Source organism: Emys orbicularis, chromosome 25 (assembly GCF_028017835.1).
Source record: "Emys orbicularis isolate rEmyOrb1 chromosome 25, rEmyOrb1.hap1, whole genome shotgun sequence".
In the NCBI taxonomy this organism is placed as follows: domain Eukaryota; kingdom Metazoa; phylum Chordata; order Testudines; family Emydidae; genus Emys; species Emys orbicularis.
Window position 1 is genome coordinate 2,291,179 of NC_088707.1, and position 17,996 is coordinate 2,309,174.

At 57.0% G+C, this 17,996-nt stretch overlaps 2 protein-coding genes across 2 annotated transcripts; both read right to left on the reverse strand.

Annotated features, from left to right (window-relative positions):
- Positions 1 to 2,481: 2,481 nt before the first annotated feature.
- On the reverse strand, positions 2,482 to 3,311 carry LOC135894373 (gastrin/cholecystokinin-like peptide). The gene is made up of 2 exons (XM_065422432.1): positions 3,098 to 3,311; positions 2,482 to 2,606 (listed from the first exon to the last, which is right to left on the reverse strand). Exons 1-2 carry the CDS (start codon positions 3,309 to 3,311, stop codon positions 2,482 to 2,484), a joined length of 339 nt encoding a protein of 112 aa, XP_065278504.1.
- A 9,171-nt stretch (positions 3,312 to 12,482) lies between these two features.
- EIF1 (eukaryotic translation initiation factor 1) lies at positions 12,483 to 15,322 on the reverse strand. The gene is made up of 4 exons (XM_065422492.1): positions 15,145 to 15,322; positions 14,559 to 14,722; positions 13,757 to 13,858; positions 12,483 to 13,339 (listed from the first exon to the last, which is right to left on the reverse strand). Exons 1-4 carry the CDS (start codon positions 15,173 to 15,175, stop codon positions 13,295 to 13,297), a joined length of 342 nt encoding a protein of 113 aa, XP_065278564.1. The 5' UTR covers positions 15,176 to 15,322; the 3' UTR covers positions 12,483 to 13,294.
- Between the last annotated feature and the right edge of the window lie 2,674 nt (positions 15,323 to 17,996).

Consider the following 17,996-nt stretch of genomic DNA (forward strand, 5'->3'; position numbering starts at 1 on the left):
GAGGGCTGGGCCGGGCCCCACGGGGAGGGGGGGGAGGCAATCAGCCCTCCTGGAGAGGCAGGGAGGGGTAAATGCAGGAGGTCCTGGGCTGTCCTGTGGGCCCTGCTCTACTGTTAATGTTGGACAATTGCAGAACTGCCCAGCCCAGCCCAAGCAATTCTGGCCCGAGTCCCTGGCCCCGGGCTGTACTCGAATTCCTGGGCAGGCAGGGCTGGGCTGTGCGATTTCCAGGCACCCAGCAGGGCGCGGCCCTGGGCCAGCAGCCGGCCAGTCTTTTAAAAACACTGAGATTTTTAAACAACTGTTTTGTCTAGTATCAATAAACTAAGCTACTGAGAAGGCTCCGCCCCTTCCCAGCAGGGGGCGGGGCCTGCATGCTGCTGGGGGCGTGGCTCAGGTTCCTGGGTCAGAGTAGCTGTTGCATGCACATCTGCTGCTCCCAAAGTCCCGCTGTTCTCTCTAGTCTCTGCACTAGCTGGTGTTACCCCTGCCCCCCAGCTGTCTTTTTCTGGTGAAATAAACACGACGTAATCAGAACCGGCTCCAGCCTGGTGTTTGCGGCGCTATCTGAGCAGGGCGGGGGCTTGTGGGGCCAGACACCTCAAGCGCCGGGTGTGCTGAGGCTGATGGGCCTGGCCCTGACAAGACCCCAGCAGTGGGGTGGTCTCCAGAGCTGCCCCTATGGGCTTAGCAAAGCAGGTGTGAGGCTGGGGGGGTTGGCAGGGGTTGGCTGCTTGGTTGTGGCCTTTCAAAGGCCGGTCCCTCGTCTCACTCTTGCCCTGTGCTGCATGGGGCAGGAGCCAGGCGTGTAGGCCCTGCTCCACGTGAACGCTGCAGGGACCTGCGGGTGGGGGGGGGGGGGGGGGGGGGGCGGGATGGTGCTCGTGTCGCCCACAGGGGCCCGGACTAAAGCAGCTCCCGCTGCTGAGCTGTCCTGCAGTGAGGGTGGCTGCTTGGAGGGGTTGGTTGAAACACCCCTGCAAGCAGCGCGAGACACTCACACACTCACTCACTCACTCACTCACTCTGCAGCTGCTTGGGCCTGAGCTCACAGCTGTTCTGAGTGGACACACTTAGCCTGACAGGACTGGCCCAGCAGCTGAGCGCTGGCATCGTCCACACATCTGGGGCCAGGGGCAGGGAGAAGCGGGGCCAGCACTGGCAATTTTATTACGATTCTTGCAATTGTTTTCCTTCAGCCCCAGCTCCTGGAGTCATGGGATTGTTGGGCTTTCTTACCACTCACTCTGCTCTTTGGAAGCCCTTCTCCTGCCTCAGGGCTTGACCAGTGAGTCCTGAACACGGAGGGCTAGTGGGCATGGAAAGCAATGGTGCAGGGGTGGGGGCAGCTGCTGCTGGGGAGGAGCCCTATGCTGGGGGCGGGAGCAACCTTCCCTCTCCACTTCAGGCCTTGCTGGCCCAGGCTGGCCAGGGAGCTGCAGCATGACCAGACCTCACCCTGCTGCCGGCTCCACCTGCTGCTGCTTTTCCCGTCTTCCCCCCTCCCCCTGCCGAGGCCTGGAACCTCTGACACCCCCTCGACTTCCCCACCCCATCTTCACTCCACCCGCCCCCAGCATTACCTGTCCCCTAGGGCACCAGCTCACCCCTTTGCAGGCTGCCCCCCTGTGGCCATAGAGGGGACTGGAGCCCCAGGCTGGGCCTTGGCTTTTTAATTAAGGGTGGGGGGAGAGATTCTCTGGCTATAGCTCCACCCCCCCCCCCACCATCTTTATGTTTAAAGTGAGCAGAAGGGGGGGGGGGGAAGGAAGCACTGGCTTCAACAGAATAAAGTAACATAAAGTACCATGCATTGGCCTCAGGTGGGGCAGCGGGACTGTGCCCGGAGGGGAGGTGGCCCTTGCAGCTGCCTGCCCTGGGTTCAAGGCCGGCTACCCAGGGCTACCTGAGCCCCAGCAAACCCCCACTGTCGCTCACTGCACCCTGAGCCTGTGGGGCGAGCTGCCCGTCCCCGTCCCCGCCCAGGAGCAAACCCGGGCTGGGAGTCTCTGGGTGGAAGCCAGTCCTAGGTTCCAGGGCCACAGTGAGCTGCGTCCGGCTCCATGGGAGAGCAAAAACCCCGGGGCACCCAGGTGGGGCTGACGGCCTCGCCATCAGTGTCCCTGGGGCGCTGGTGGTGCCCTGCCGGGGGCTGCCTGGGAAGCTGTGTCCTGAGCCCCTAAAGCTGCTCGTCCCGCCCCATCCCCCAGGGGGGAGTGAGGCCCTGGGAGGGGACATGGGGCAGAACCCAGGTGTCCTGCTGTGGCCTCAGGCCCGGCCCCCGTCCGGCCTAGCTCACGGCGCAGCGAGAACAGACACCACAGGGGTTTGCTGAGCAGAGTTTATTGGTGAGCAGCAGCAAAGGGCTTTGAAGACAAGGTCGTGTGTGACATGCTTAAAAATATGTACCAGAGGGTGGAGCCTGCAGTTGCTCCGCCCCCACGGGCAGGGCGGAGCCAAGCCCCGCGGGACGCTGCTCCTCTAGGAGGCCTCGTCGGACTCGGACAGGCTCCGGCGCCCGAAGTCCATCCAGCCGGGATAATCGTGGTCGTGCAGGGGGCGCAGGGCAGCGTCCTCATGCCAGTGCCCCTCCCGGTTTGCCAGCTCTGCCAGGAGTGGGAGCAGAGACACCAATTAACCCCCTGCCCAGAGCCCGCTGGCGGCACCCCCTGAGCTGCACCAAAGTGCTGTGTGGGGAGGGGCTGGCCTCAGGGGAACCCGGTCAGCTGTCCCCCCCCCCCCCCCCCCCCGGTGAACGGAAGCCAGAGAGCAGTGAGGGCCAGGGCAAGAGTGGCCAATGGTCTCTGAGCTGAACGGCAGCCCGGCAGCCCCGGGGTGGGGCAGCCAACCTGCCCACCCCCCCAGCACCAATCCAGTCGGGTGGAATCCCCCACGTTCCCCCCCCCCAACTATCCTGGGGTGTGTGAACAGCAGCCGTGTCCCACCCCAGAGGTGGCTGCCCATCAGTGGAGGCTGGAAGGTGCGAGTCCTACAAGCGGGTTTAAAAGCGGGAGGGGGGGGTCAGGCACCAATTACAAACAGGCTTTAAGGGCCAGGATTGGCGTGTGCCTGGCGCTGGCCCCGCTGCGGCTCCTACCTGCGTAGATGTGGGGCAGGAACTTGGCCATGAGGAGCTTCTGGTCCTGAGACAGGGCCTCGAGCAAGTCTCTCCGGACAGGGCCAGGGTCAGTCCCGCTGCTCCTGCGCTCGTCAGGGCCCGGTGCGCTGCCCAGCTGGTGGGTGTCCGGCCGGGAGAGGCAGGGGCTCACCAGGACAACGAGCAGCAGGCACAGGCACAGCTCTCCTTTCATGGCTGCAAGGGAGGAGACGGGGCTGCTGGGGGCTGGTGCTGCGCCCTGCTCCGGGCTGGGACAGAGTCCTGCTGCAGCAGCCTCCCCGGGAACTCGAGAGGAGTGGGGGGGGGCTGGTGCTCACCAGCCAGGGCGGGTCGCCCAGCCGAGGGCATGCTCAGCGGGTGCTTCAAGACACGCTGGCACTTTGGGCCCGGCACAAGGCTCTCCCCAGCCTTTGTGCCTCACAACTGGCAAAGCCCTAAACCGGCCCCTTAACCTGCTCCCTCAACCCCTGCCAGTGCAGACAGAGCCCCCCCCTCCCCCCTCGGTGATATGTGGGTCAAACACAGCCGGGTATCATGCACGCCTGATGGGTGGGGGGGGGCATGTGCAGTGAGTTTGCCCAAGGCATAGAGACCCCCCCGCCGCCCCAGCTGTTCCAGGCAGGGTCAGGGCAGCCCCCGCCCCCCTGATCAGCGCCAGGAGCTTTCAGAGTAAGAACAAACGCCATAGTGTCAGGCGTGACACGCGCAGGCCCACTGGGTCCCCCCACCCCCACACCAGTTCCCACACTAGCACAGGGGCGGGGGGTTTGGTGCCCATAGCTGAACCGCTCACACCGTGCCAGGGACGGGGCTGGTCAGGGCAGCACCGGGCAAAGGGGGCACAAGGCCATTGTCGGCTGCCCACAGGTCCGAGCCGGCCAGCAGGCACTTGGGGGGGGAAGGAGGGGAGGGGAGTCCTGCAGGGGCCAAGCCTGTCCTGGTCCCTGGGAACAAGCTGCCAGGCCTGGCCCGTCTCGGTCTTTGCAGCTAACAGCGTATGCCGGTGCCATTTTCTGCCCTACCAAGGCACGGGCCAGGTACTGTGTGTGAAGCAGCCAGCCCCTGGCATGCGGGGGAGGGGAGCTATGCTCAGCACCCCCCATTTGTCCCAGCAGCAGGATTTCGCACCTGCCGTGACCGGCCGGAGACCGAGGGTCTTGGGCAGTTGACAGTGGAGCCAGTGACACAAGTAGCTAGGGTGGAGGGACCAGGGACGCACTCGTGGGACGTGAGCTAAAGGAGACCCTAGCGGCGGCGGGTGGCACAAAGACGCCCAGCTGCAGGCGAGCCCCAGATCTGTGAGCCCCCCCCCCAATCATTAGCACTCCCCCCCTCCCCATCGCTGACAGGGGCCCCCAGCGGTCTCACCTGCTGGAGTCCGGCGGCAACGAGCAGACGCAGGAATCAGGTGTCACCTCGAGATTTTCACCTCTGTCATGCCAGGTGACAAGCCCCTGCTTTTTAAAGGTGGTGCAGGGGGCTAGGCTCCACCCCGCTGGGTAGAAGCCCCGCCTTCCAGCTCCCCAACCCCGCCTCCTCTGGCTGTACCGTGTGCGTCACAGGCCATGTGCCCTGTTCCATGGGGGGGCGTCATTCAGCTTGGCTGGTCCAGCCCGAAAGGCCCGGCAGGCTGCGGCCAGCCTCTCCCGGGAGAGGGTGTCTATTAGCGTGGGGCCCAAGTGCCCCCCCCCGTGAGATGTGTGTTGGGGGGGGGGAATTGTGCTGGATGCTTCCCCCCCGCCCCAAAGCGCTGGCCCGCAAAGCAGCCAAGCCATGGCTGAGAAAAGAGGCAGCGCGAGCGGGCAAAGGCCACCCAGCCGGTGGGGGGGGCCGAGCCAGACGAGCCCCTACGTGGCCTGATGGCTAATCCCAGGTACGAGCCACTCTGACGCCTTTCCAGCTAAAGGCAAAGGCAGCGCCCCAGCCAATGCGCCTCAGTTTCCCCGGCAAAGGGGGCACCTGGGCAGGTGAACTGCCCCTCCCTGAGCCACCCGGCACCCCAGGGCTGGGCCAGGGAATTGGGGCAGTCAGAGGTGCCGGGGGCACCAGAAGTGGGTCCCGCCGGCTCCGCGGGGGGCGGGGAGGGCTATGGCTGGGCTAGCTGGCACTAGGGTGACGTGCGGGATGGGTCCCAGCTGCAGGACCTCGCCCATAGGGACAAACCCACCGGCCCCCTCAGTCCACACTGGGCGTGACCCCCCCCCGACGCCGGAGCCCCTGCGTCGCCCCAGCACCACACAGGGCAGCCGGCGAGGAGGCTGCAGGGCGGGGCACCCTTTTGTCTCGTCTCCCTGTGAGGCAGAGCACCCATGGGAGCTGATGGGGGGGCGCTCAGCCCTAGATGGGTTTTTAATTCCCCAGCGACCTTTTCAAACGGTAGTTTTGAAGGACTCAAGGCGGCCCTGTCCCTGGGCTGTCACCGGGGGCCTGTTGACTCTGGCAATCAGTGGGGTGAGACACACGCTTACATCCCTGCGCCTGCTTGGAGAATCGACGTGGAGCTGTTCCCAGGAACCCACTAACCGCAGAACACCCGCAGGTCAGTGCAGCAGCTGCCACCCAGCCACTTAATCACCAAGGGAGCAGCTGGCGGGAGGGACCCAGCGTGCTCCGCAGGTGTGTGACCGCACGGGCTGCGTGTCACGTTCCCCAGCTCCCTTCCTCCCACCTGTTCTGGGGCTCAGCCGCTGGGACCCCGTCACGCCTCGGCCGCTCTGCTGAGGCTGCGGGGAAAGTGGGGCCAGTAGGATGTGGGCACCGGCCCCATGAGAAAATGGCCTGTGATTGCCCCACGGGGTGTCAGCTGGGCCTGCACTGTGCCCAGTCAGTGGCCTGGGCGTGAAACGGGGGGGAGGTCTCCATTCCCAAGCCAGCCCTGCCAGGCACCCGGCAGTGGCGTTCGGGCGCCCGGCTGAGACGCAGGACGAACCTGCCACCGGAGGCGGGGAGTCGCTCGCTGCCTGGCTGCCCTGAAACAACCAGGGACACAGCCTGGCGTTGGCAACGCTGCCCTGGGCTCACCTGCGTCCGGCGAGCCGGCTGCTCTCTAGCATCCCCCTGGCCACACGAGCCGTTGGGCCACCCTGGTCTGCCGCGCGCTCGCTGCTCCCATGGGTCAGGGCCCAGGCCAAGATTTCAGGCAGCAGCTGGGCCTGCCTCTCATTCGGCGCGGGCCTGGTGGGCGCACGGAGAAGCCGAGCTGCGCTGGAGAGTGGGAGTGGGCCGATCGCTCGGCCAAGTCTGGAGCCACTCAGCGCAAAGCCCCTTTGAACTCGGGGCAGGATTTCACCCACAGGTGGGCCACCAGAGCTGGGTTTTGTTTTTTGCCACAAGCCTTTGTTTAGCCTGAATTCCTCCCCCGTCCCCTGCGGAGACGCATCCTTCAACCCCAATCCTTAAAGGGTAGGGCAGCGGGTGGGGACCCAGGAGAACTAGTTCTACTCCCTGCTCTACCAGTGACCTCGGGTGAGTCACGTCTCCCCTCTCTGCAAAACGGGGATATGGGACTGAACGGGGCCTGGATCACTCGCCAGTTGCCCTGCTCTGTTCATTCCCTCTGGGGCACCTGGCATTGGCCATTGTCAGAAGACAGGACACTGGCTAAGTGGCCCATCGGTCTGACCGTTCTTACGCTACTGACTCTGAGCGCCTTTGCTCTGCGCCCTGAGCTCGGCTGCTCAGAGCTAGGGATTATTGCTGTGAAGCTCGCTGCAGCACGGCTATCAAATCCCTCCTGCAGGTCCCAATGGCAGCGCATCCACCATGTATGACCCAAGGCCGTTCTCCTGCTGGAGGAGGAGCTGTCACACTCTTTGGGTGGCTGGAGTTTTTCCCTGTTGCTGCCTTGATCCTCTGTTTCTTGACATTCTCCGGTTGACTCCTCATCTGCCCCCCAACCTCGGTCTCCCGTCCCTCCAACCTCGGTCTCCCGTCCCTCCAGGGTCTGTCACATCCCATCAGCAGGACTTCACCCAGCAGGTCTCACGCTGTGTAGAGACTTTTCCTCTCTGACGAGCCAGCCTCTGGCAGCAGCCCCTACTGGAGACAGGATCCCAGACTAGCTGGCCCCGGCACACACATCCCAGCCCCCGGCAAGTCCCATGTGGCAGTGAAAACGCCAGGATGAGGCTGACGGAACTTGTCTGGGACACCTGGGATTGGGGGGGGGTGTTAATTGGGGGGGATTAGGGAGAAAAGCTCCAGGCAGACTCAGGACATGGGAGGCAATATTCTGAATGGGGCATTTGTCTTGGTGCACGTCTCTGCTCTGCTCCCAGGACTGGTATGTTACCAGTTCTCAGAGCACTTTCCCCATTTCCATGGTGTTTGCGAGGCTTGACAGTAACCTGGAGTGTGAACGAGTGTGTCAGCGGCAGCTGGATTTGGAGCTCATTTAAACTAACGACTGGAGACAGATCCAGCTGCTGTGCTGGGTGCAGCCAGAGCCAGGTGCTGTGAAAAGGGATCGGGCTAAGATATAGGGGAAAGATGAGAGACGTCACCCGGCCCCTCTGAGGTGGGGCGGGATCATTATCCTCACAGAAGAGCACAGGGAGATGAAGCCTCTTTTCCAGGGTGAGACAAAGACCTGGGAACTGAAGCTGGGCTCCCCGCCTCTGGCTTTGCCTGTGCATTAAGACATGAGCTGACCCATAGCTAAGGCCAGGAAGAAAGTCCTCTGATGTGCCAAGCTAACTCAGGCATCGCGGGGTAGCTAGTGGCCAAGGATACTGCCATGGGCTTAGGTGCATTCTGGGAGGTTCTCAGCTTGCCCCCCAACTCATCTGGAGTTGGCCACATTCAAAACAGGCTCCGAGCAGCGCAAACATTCTTTAAACAAAATCTTTCCCGTTTGGCTCCCAGGACAAACAGGATCTGACTGGCCGGGAAGGTATCAAGTGCTAATGCTTCACCCCAATCGATGCCTTGCTCCCTGGAGCACTTCCTACAGGCAACACAAACAAATTGTTCTGCAATTATCGGCCCCTAATGCCGCCGATCTGGGCTAAATGAGCCTTTCCGCTGATCTGACTCAAGTGCTGCTGTCACCCACGCTGTCAATTTTCACTGGAAAGTCCCCGTGACACTGGATGCATCTGAGGAGTGGCCCACGGGCATGTGCTGCTTATTTCCCCTTGGTTCATCAGCAGGTAAGTAAATATTTGGCCACCTGCACTGTCCCTGTTTGGTGAGTTCCCAGAGGCCCTTGGTGGCAAAAGCAGCCAGCCGGGTCCCTCTCCCAGGCGTAGGGCGTGAAAATCAAGTCCCACAGTTACTCTCTTCTGGTGTGCAAGTGGCTCCCTCTTGTGTTCGAACAGCACTACTGCAGCCAATGACTAAGGCCTTGTCTAAAGGGGAAACAATGTCACTTGGGAAGGGTTTCAGAGTAGCAGCCGTGTTAGTCTGTATCCGCAAAAATAACAGGAGTACTTGTGGCACCTTAGAGACTAACAAATTTATTAGAGCATAAGCTTTATGTTGTAGCCCACGAAAGCTTATGCTCTAATAAATTTGTTAGTCTCTAAGGTGCCACAAGTACTCCTGTTATTATTACTTGGGAAGGGGTTCAAACTAAACCAAAAAAAAAGCCCCTTATACAGGAATAAGAGCGTCCACACGGGAGTCAGACCAGTGTCTCTCTACCCGTTTCATTACACTGCTAGAACTGGAATAACTTCCCCATGTCGCTAAGCCCTGACGGCTCTGATTTTTGCAGCAGGGAAGCCCAGCAGCAGAATCAGGATCCCATTGTGTCAGGCTGGCACAGAAGATGTAAAGTCAGGTAACCGGTTCCACCAGCATTAGCTGAAGGTAGCGCGGCCAGGGCATCACAGGAGGAGAACAGGCTTTTATGAGCCCTGAGCAGAGTCCGTTTCAGCCAGCACGGCTAGCAAATTCTTAAAACCTGCAAAGGGGGGTTGTGGGGCTTGTTTGGAAATAATTAAAATTGGGCTGATGCACGTTCTGGTATAGTTATGACTAGTGGGAGGCCTGGAAAGAGATTTCCTTCTTGATTGGTTCTTTAACTTTAAAATATGAAGTCAGCCCTCCTCTCATTTGCTGGCAACTCTCTCGGGAAGCGCAGGGATGTTCATTAACTGAAGGCCATCAAATCTCCGACAAAGACTTTTTTTCCTTGCCATAAATTCTAGTGGTTAAAACAGATTGAAATCCTGGTCCAGGGGGGATCAATGGCAAAACTCCCAGTGACTTAAATAAGGCCAGGATCTGAGCCCGAGTTTTAAGCAGCCCAGGTTAAAATCACTCCTCTCCACCTCATGAAAGACCTGCATTTCTAAAGGTGAAAAGACCTTCTATATAGATCAGACAGCAGTGTTAACAAGGGCCCTAGCCTTGGAAGGGGTTATTAGTAACAGGTAGCCATTTGCCTGATGTTCATGTCTGGCAGCCATACAATTACTCTCACCTGGCCACCTCGGCTTGAGGTTGGGTCTCTGGGACACCTGATTTCACACTTATGCTGTCAAGTTTTCACCATGTGGAACATCCCATTTCCCAACCCCAGGAAAACGGCTCCCACCCTTTGTACTTGGCAGACAGAGACAAAGAGCTCCCCTAGGCAGGTCTCCTCCTCCAGCCCCAGGCAGAGCCACTGAGGGATGAAGGTTAAAAGACGCACTGTTGCAGCCTCATGAGTCCCAGGGAGGTCATCTCTTTTCTTGGACCAACTTCCATTGGAGAGAAGCCATTGAGCTTACACCAAGCTTTTCTTCAGACTACACTTGACTGACTGAGCTCGAAGTGGCAGGGGGAAGGGAACCAGGGCTATGTTCATCATTCCACCACACTCCCAGCTGCAGCTTAACGCTGGTGATGGTCCTAGATCTATTTTAATACATAAAAGTTACTTAAACTTGGCTGAGAGTCCTTATCCCCGACTCCAGGAGGCTTTTAGCCTCTCAGTGCTTGCTAGGCTCTGCATTGCAGGGAGCTCACAAGGAAGGACAAGCAACAAAGCTGCCAGGCATCTGCAGGGTACGGATTGAGCAGTCACCACTCTCAGTCGCACGACGGGATGCTCTAGAAACAATTTACTCCATAAAAGCTCATTTGCATCATAGCTACCCTGGGTGAAGACTAGTCCTTGCCACTTCAGATGCTCCCAACCTCTCTTCACTTTAGCATGAGAATATTCTTCTTCTGTTCCATCAATTAAAGCACAGGGCACAGAGGTGGCTATTGCATCACACTGATTTTGTGCACAGGTGCAGCTGAGTGAGTGAAGACCTTCCCAGCCCTTGCTGAATGATGAACATCTCCTGCCCCTTTTTCAATCCTGGACCAAGCACACACCATTCCCCTAGGAACAGAAAGTCATTGTTCTCGCTCACTGCTTTTGTAAGCGATTCCCTGCTGCTGTGTGTAACTGTAGCCAAGCTCTCTGGAGAGGTTTGTAAAGCAGGCAGAGCGCTCCACTGGGAAAATAGGTCTGACATCAAAGGTTGTTTCAGGGAAGCCAGTCAGACATGGCTGTAATTTAACAAACAAGAAAGTCAGGCAAAAAGCAGACAGCTCCCATCTCTGCCTGTGGAGCTGATTCAGCACCACCCCCAACACAACCTCCATCTTTCTCTCTCCCCTTTCAGGTTACATCCCTCCTCAGTGGTGTGAGGCACATGCCAGGCCGAGCCAGGAGCCTGGCAGGGTTCTGATCCATTATGGTAAATCCTCTCTAGCTTTTGCACTCTGTTGGCAGATGTCTAACCCTGGAACACTTCTTCCTCCACTCAACAAAAGAGCCTTTCACCCTACATAAAAACTCATTGTGCTCCAGCTAAGCTTCAAGCCGCACTCCTGAGCATGTCTGTATTAGACACACCCACAAGCCACCACTAACCAACTCCAAGATTTTTGCTGCTTACAACAAAGGTGGGCAAGTTTCTTTTATTGGACTGACTTCTGTTGGTGAGAAGCTTTCAAGCCACACAGCTCCTCTTCAGGTCTGGGAAAAGGACCAACATGGCTAGTTACACTGCATATCACACTACATGGTCAGCCTTTATTAACTCAGGCCTCTGTCCACACTAACAATTCAACACTACAAACATGGCTGCCACATTTTGACTTAAGCTACAGTATTGAGGTAACACAGTGGGGATGGTAGGAGGAAATTCCCACTCAATCCCGTATGGGCTGAGGCAGTAGCCCCAGCAGGGCTCACTAACTTTTCACAGAAATCCCATCCGAGCACCTCCCTGGGAAGGGGTGTCCAGATGTTTGCACAGCAATGGCTGGGGCCTATCAATTGCTCACAGGGGAAAGGCGGAGGAAGATCATTTTGTAATGCTATTTAACCATCGGGAAGAACCATGTAACTAGACCGCTATCTAAAAAAAACAGGCTGCCGAGGGACCAGATCATTATTAAAGCAGGAATGGTGTGAAGTCCCAACGCACTGCCTGTACAAGAGGATGACACTTTATGGTACTCATGTGGGTGTAAACATCTTTTAAATGAAGCTTCCTAACAAGCTGCTGCCTCAATTCTTTACAGGGGGTGGGATTCGCTATCCTAATGAGGAAGTGAGGCCAACACAACAGGCTGAGTCACTGTTCGCCACTTTGGCTGACAGATTAGGAAAGAGGAAGTAATGGCTTTGTGCTAAATCAGCACAAAGTTGGTGCACAAACACCAGCCTATAGAAACAGGAAGGCAAGGCTCATATTGCAGCTTGCAGTTATCATTGGTTCAATGCATTGGTCCAAAACCATGCGCTACACTACAGCTGTATTTCCATGGTGCCTGCCTGCAGAGGCCTACATACACTGTACTGACTAGTGTAAGATCACCGAACAGCCTGGCTGAGGCTCAGTACAGCAGAGCCCTCGTTTGCTTGTCAAGGGACATGTCCTCCCCTACTCAGTATGGAAACTGCTTCAAGGCTCCTGTCTGACTTAGGGTCACTTTGCAGTGTTGTTCTAACTGTTGGTCTCAGGACTACAAGGCAGTGAGACAATCCTTTATTGGATCAACTTCTGTGGGTGAAAAGTTTTGCACTTACAAAGAGCCCCTCTCAGGTCTGGGAAAGGTACTCCGTGTCACCCCTAATACAAGGTGAACAGAAGCTGGTCCAATTAAAGATCCACCTTGTGTGCAGTGTCAAGGTCTGTTACTGCCAGTCCTAGAAATGGGAGGTTGTTTGATGGCTGTGGAGTACTATGGGAGCGGATGCAACAAAGGAAGCCACCTGGACTTTGGTAAGTCACCTCTCAAAGGTCATTTCCCACCCCCAGTAGAGCAAGCCAATTAGCTTGACTAGCATACGGTACATATGGCCCCAAATTTAGACAGCAGCAACTAGAGCCCCTCTGGCTCAAACAGGAAATTGAATCCATCAGACAGATGTTTTTGAAAACCATTTTTATTTAAATAAGGGTTTAAATACATTACATACAACATTAAAACTGAAACCAAGAATCTGTTGCTTCACAGGGCATTGGGCAGCAGTTACTAGTAACATGTAAGCTCTGCAGCTCTATCTACAATGATCCAAAATTGATCCCTTGTCAAAAGTTTAACCCAAGGTAATGTTTCCTTTGAGCACTCTACTCCCGTATCTTTGGGTTTAATGATACCAACAGCTGACTTGGCCTGAGGTCGAGACATTCAGCCTTGGAGAAGTCCTTCTTCCAGATATCTCCTAAGGCAGATTTCTTCAGTTACTCTTCTTGGTCAGTCAGTTTGCAGCCAGACCTTGACACCTCCAGAAGCAGGCCCTGCCTACAGGATGCTATTTCCCCATTCAGTGTCACAGCTCATGTTTGGTGCCTCACGCCATGTAGGACCACAACAGGCACCTCAAGTATTAAAGTCCATTTAAATGGAAAGGAAGCTGGACTGAAGAGAGATTCAGACAGTCTCTGGACAGACATGTTGAGTCCCTGGACTTAACACAAACTTCTGGTTATTTTTAGCTTCAGGCTGGACACTGCCTGATTTACCTTGGTTTAAATGAGGGACAGCAAGACGAGACAGCATGGCTCTTGCCAGTTTATTACATCGCTGAGTTACACTACTAGTCCAGACTAAACAGCGGACTTCAGATGGTTACATTACACAATCCAGCTGGCTTTAAACTTATGACAAGGGACAGAATGGGATTTTACTCATCGCAAGGCAGTCCTCTCACTTAAAGCATCAGAGATCCACAGGCACTTAAAACCCATGGACCTTCAGCTGGTCGTCTTTAGCCAGACCAATCTGTGAAGAAAAAAAAAGGAGACATGACCATGCCTTACAGAACACTAACCTGGTGGACTTCTGACATTCAGATACTGCCTAAGTAGGACACAGGAAAATTTCCAAAGCTCCCGTCACCAAGGAAACACAAAGCTACAACTTCAAGAACTAGGCCAAGTCCCCAGAAAAGCAAGATCATCATCAATACACAGTTTGAGAAAAATGCAGGTAATTTATTTACTGAGTACCTCTCCACCCCCGCTTCTGATTCTTATTCTACCTTTCGGTATGAGGAAGTACTAGACCCAACACTAACAGCTCATTAAACCGCAGCATATGGAGGCATCTCTTCAATTATAAAGAAATTACAGTAAGGGTGATGAACAGTAAACAATCTGCTAAGTTCTGGAGCACCAGTTCTAGAAGGGAAGGTCATACCTCGATGAGGAACTGGCATATGTTCTTGCGCTGGTCACCTTGCAGCTGAATCACTTCTCCATATTCCGGGTGTTCAATCACAGTACCATTGCAAGCAAATTTCTACAAGTAGAAAAACCACATTTTGCCAACAATGCAGTGCAGTCAGGTGTCAGCCTGTCCCACGATGCAGGAAGCCAGGCACACCCCACACAAGATCATCTTTCCATACGGAAACACAGGAAGGATTCGATGTACTTGGTTCTGTTCCTGGCACTCAGGATTTTTTTTTTTTTTAAATCAAAGGTTTGTATTTAGTCCTCTCAGAGGCTGGAGACTTCAGTTTAACAGCAGCTCCGTGGCCAATATTTATCCTCAGGTGCCCCCAACAGGCAGCTCAAAGCACTTTGACCCCCATTAGTTTGGAAGCATTCAAGCTTCACCCCCCCAGCAGCCCCCCCTTCACCCCCTGGTAACCCGCCCTCCACCCCCAGTAAAACACCCGCCCCCCTCACTGCACGGTAACCCCCTCAGGCAGCCCCCCCTCCACCCCCAGTAAAACACCCGCCCCCCCACCCGGGCAGCCCCCCTCACTGCACAGTAACCCCCCCCAGCAGCCCCGCCTCCACCCCCAGTAAAACACCCGCCCCCCCACCCGGGCAGCCCCCCTCACTGCACAGTAACCCCCCCCAGCAGCCCCGCCTCCACCCCCAGTAAAACACCCGCCCCCACCCCCGGGGAGCCCCCCTCACTGCACGGTAACCCCCCCGGCAGTCCCCCCTCCACCCCCAGTAAAACACCCGCCCCCCCCGGCAGCCCCCACCTTCTTGAAGGCCTTCACCAGTTTCTTTTTATCGTAATCATCCGCGATGCCCTGGACCGTGGTGAGGGTTTTGCGGCCGTTGCGCTGCTGGATCCTTATATGGATGTAGTCCTCAGTGCCGCCAGGGAGCAAGTCATCACCCTTACTTGCATCAGCAAAGGGGTCTGGGGGCGAGAGCGCGCGCGTGAGCCCCGCAGCCGCCCGGAGCGGCGCGCGCAGGCCCCGCCCTTCCCCGGGAATTGCGCCACAGCTAGCCCCGCCCCCGACAAACCGACGCCGTCGGAACCGCGCTCGCTATTGGGCGGCGGCCGCGTCTGTCTCGGCAAGGCCCGCCCCTCCCGCTGACGCAGCGATCCGGGGAATTGTAACTGCGCCACTGGGAGGCGCCGCCCCCGGGAGGGCTCGGAGCGGCCCCCCCCGTTCCTCCGCCGCAGAAGGGGAGGGGCCCGAGAGCGGCCCTGCCCCGCCCCCCCGCGAGCATCAGGGACCGGGCGCCAGGCTCCCCCCGCTCTAAACCGCCCCGCCCCGCGCGCCCCCCGGGCCGGGCCCCCCCCGCGCGCCCCCCCGGCCGGGCCGGGCCGCTCACCGAAGGAGTGGAGGTTCTGGATAGCGGACATACGATACGCTTCCCTTCCCTCGGTGGAGGCGGCGGCGGGAGCGGGCGGGCGGCGGAGGCCGGGCAGGGAGGGCGGCAGCGGCTCGAGCGGGTCTCTCTCAGGAGGGTGATGCTCTCGCTGTGGCGGCTCGAGACCGTGTCAAGGGGGCGGGACTGGCGCCGCCTGCTTATATAGCCGCCCCTTGTGACGCCAGCGCGCACGGGAAGCGAGGGCTGCGATTGGCTTGGGGCGGGATACGTCACCTCGCACGGAGGGGGAGCCCCGTGCGCGCTGGGGCCAGGGAAGGGGCTTGGCGCATGCGCATTGGGGGGGACCGCGGGCGTGTGGTGTGGAGCATGCGCAATGGGACGGGAGTGGCCTCAGTGGGACAGGGCCGCAGGGTGGGGGAGGGGAGCCGGGGCCTAATTCCTAAGCGCTGGGCCGGGGCCTTGTCCCCCCTCCCGAGCCCAGCGCCGACCTCCGGCCCCTCCCCCGAACACGCCTCTGCCCCTCCCCCACCCCCTCCGTCCTCCCCCCTCAGCCCTTCCCCCACCCCCTTGTCCCCCCAATGCCCCCCTGAGCCCCCCCGGCCATGCCCCCCCCACACCTGCGGTTGCCAACCCGCCTGGGGGGGCCTGGAGTCGCCAGGAATTAACGCTTGTGTCGTGTGGTGAAATCTCCAGGAATAAAGGCAACCACAATCGGCGCCCTACAGCGCCCCTCTTAGTGCCCCCCGCCCCCAGCAGCCCGGGGACTTGCCCTGCCCCAGCCCACCAGCACCGAGCCACGTTCTGCCCCCAAGCCCCGGGCAGCTCAGATCAGCCGGCCCTGCCCGGCCCTGCCCCCCAGCTCCACTCCAAAGGGCACAACCACAGTTGCCAACTTTCACGTGGTAAATAAGCCCCCCGACTTTCACAATAAGCCAGAACTCAAGCGAATCCCATTTCAAAACAAGCCAGTCCCTGAGAACCCCAACACTCTGTGACTAGATCCCCCGGCCTGCAGTCTGGGACTGGGGTGGGCCCGCTGTGCACCCCTGACTCTCCCCCCCCCCACCTTGCCCCTGCTTGCTGGGAGCAGATCAAACAAAAGAAGCAACAAGCTACAAGCCAGAAACTAGCCAACAAGCAACTCACAAGCCAATTAAGCCAAAAACGAGCCCCATTTCTGTGTTTTTTTCGAGGGTTTGGCATGTCTGGACACAACAGCCCCACACTGGAAGCACGTGGTGCCCCCCCAGTGTGCCCGGGACATGCTGCGCCGCGTGTCCATCTCCACCAGAGAGCAGCACGAGCAAAACGTGCTGACCCACCCGGCAGAGGGTTTGGAGGGGACTGAAGGTCCTGGGTAAAACCAGGATTTCATGGGAGCTGTTTATTGTTATCACTGATAATTTTGAGGCTCCCAAAAGCAGATGAGAGACAAGGTGGGTGAGGTAATATCGTTTATTGGACCAACGTCTGTTTGTGAAAGAGGAAGAGCTCTGTAAGCTCAAAAGCATATATCTTTCATCAACAGACGTTGGTCCAATAAACGATACTACCTCACCCACCTTGTTTCTCTAATGTCCTGGGACTTACCTGGCTACATCAACACTGCAGGAAACGCAGAGGAAGGTATGATCCTGCGTCAAGAATCTCAACCAATTAAAACTCTCAGAAAAATGTGCAGTGGCCAAATGCTGCTTTGACAAGGAGACCCCCTGAGCTGTGTCTCCCCTCCTGCAGCGCAGGAAACTTTCTTCTGAACCTGTTTGGAAGCGTACAGACGCTGAAAGCAGGAGAGGCAGATGGCTTGTGGAACAGAACAGAAGACATGTAGGATGCAGCATAGCCTCCACTGCTTACAGCTCCATCCCCAACAGATTTTATTTCAGCAGAGGCTGGAGTGTTTACTTTTGTTACTCAGATCCCACGATGGTGACAGGTGTAGTGTGAAACCCAGCAGGTAGATAGTGATTCAGAGATGCAGACTGATTCCTTGTGCTCTCTTCCAAGGCTGACTTTCCAACACAGCCACAAACCAGTAACAACTTGCATCTGACGAAGTGGGCATTCACCCACGAAAGCTTATGCTCCAATACTTCTGTTAGTCTTAAAGGTGCCACAGGACCCTCTGTTGCTTTTTACAGTAACAACAGTTGATCTTGTCACTCTTAAAAGCACCTATGGGGTCCAGCAGCCTCGGTGTTGGTCATTAATACCATCTCGAGCTTGTCAGATCGCAAGCAAAGCACTGCTGGGTCTCTAGTTAGATCTTTAGGGTACCCCAAGCTGCTGCAGGACGAGATGTCACTGATTCCCTTTGAGCCAGGATTGACCAGAGTGTCATAGGGTGGTGCTGGGGGCACTTCGCTGCTGTCTTTCAGCTAACCCGGCCCCAAAAGGGGAATGCTCATTAAACATATAGCATTAGCCCTGTTCTTACTAAATTCCATTTCAGGCAATCGTATTTTGACCAACTGAAATTCCCCCTGGCATTTCAACTGCCTACAGTAGAACCTCAGAGTTACAAACACCAGAGTTATGAACTGACCAGTCACCCACACATTTTAATTGGAGCTGGAAGCACAGACTCAGGCAGCAGCAGAGACAAAAAAATATATACAGGACAGTCCTGTGTTAAATGTAAACTACTAAAAAATACAGGGAAAGTTTTAAAAAGGAAGATTTGACAAGGTAAGGAAACTGTTTCTGTGCTTGTTTCATTTAAATTAAGATGGTCAAAAGAAGCATTTTTCTTCTGCATTGTAAAGTTTCAAAGCTGAATTAAGTCAATGTTCAACTGTAAACATTTGAAAGAACAGCCATAACGTTTGGTTCAGAGTTACGAATATTTCAGA

Coding starts and splice junctions, on each gene's coding strand:
- LOC135894373 (XM_065422432.1), bottom strand. CDS start 3,311: ATGAAAGGAGAGCTGTGCCTGTGCCTGCTGCTCGTTGTCCTGGTGAGC. Junction 2,607..3,097: donor CCTGCCCCACATCTACGCAG/GTAGGAGCCGCA, acceptor CACTCCTGGCAG/AGCTGGCAAACCGGGAGGGG.
- EIF1 (XM_065422492.1), bottom strand. CDS start 15,175: ATGTCCGCTATCCAGAACCTCCACTCCTTCG. Junction 14,723..15,144: donor CCAGAACCTCCACTCCTTCG/GTGAGCGGCCCG, acceptor TCTCGCCCCCAG/ACCCCTTTGCTGATGCAAGT. Junction 13,340..13,756: donor TATGCCAGTTCCTCATCGAG/GTATGACCTTCC, acceptor TTTTCTTCACAG/ATTGGTCTGGCTAAAGACGA.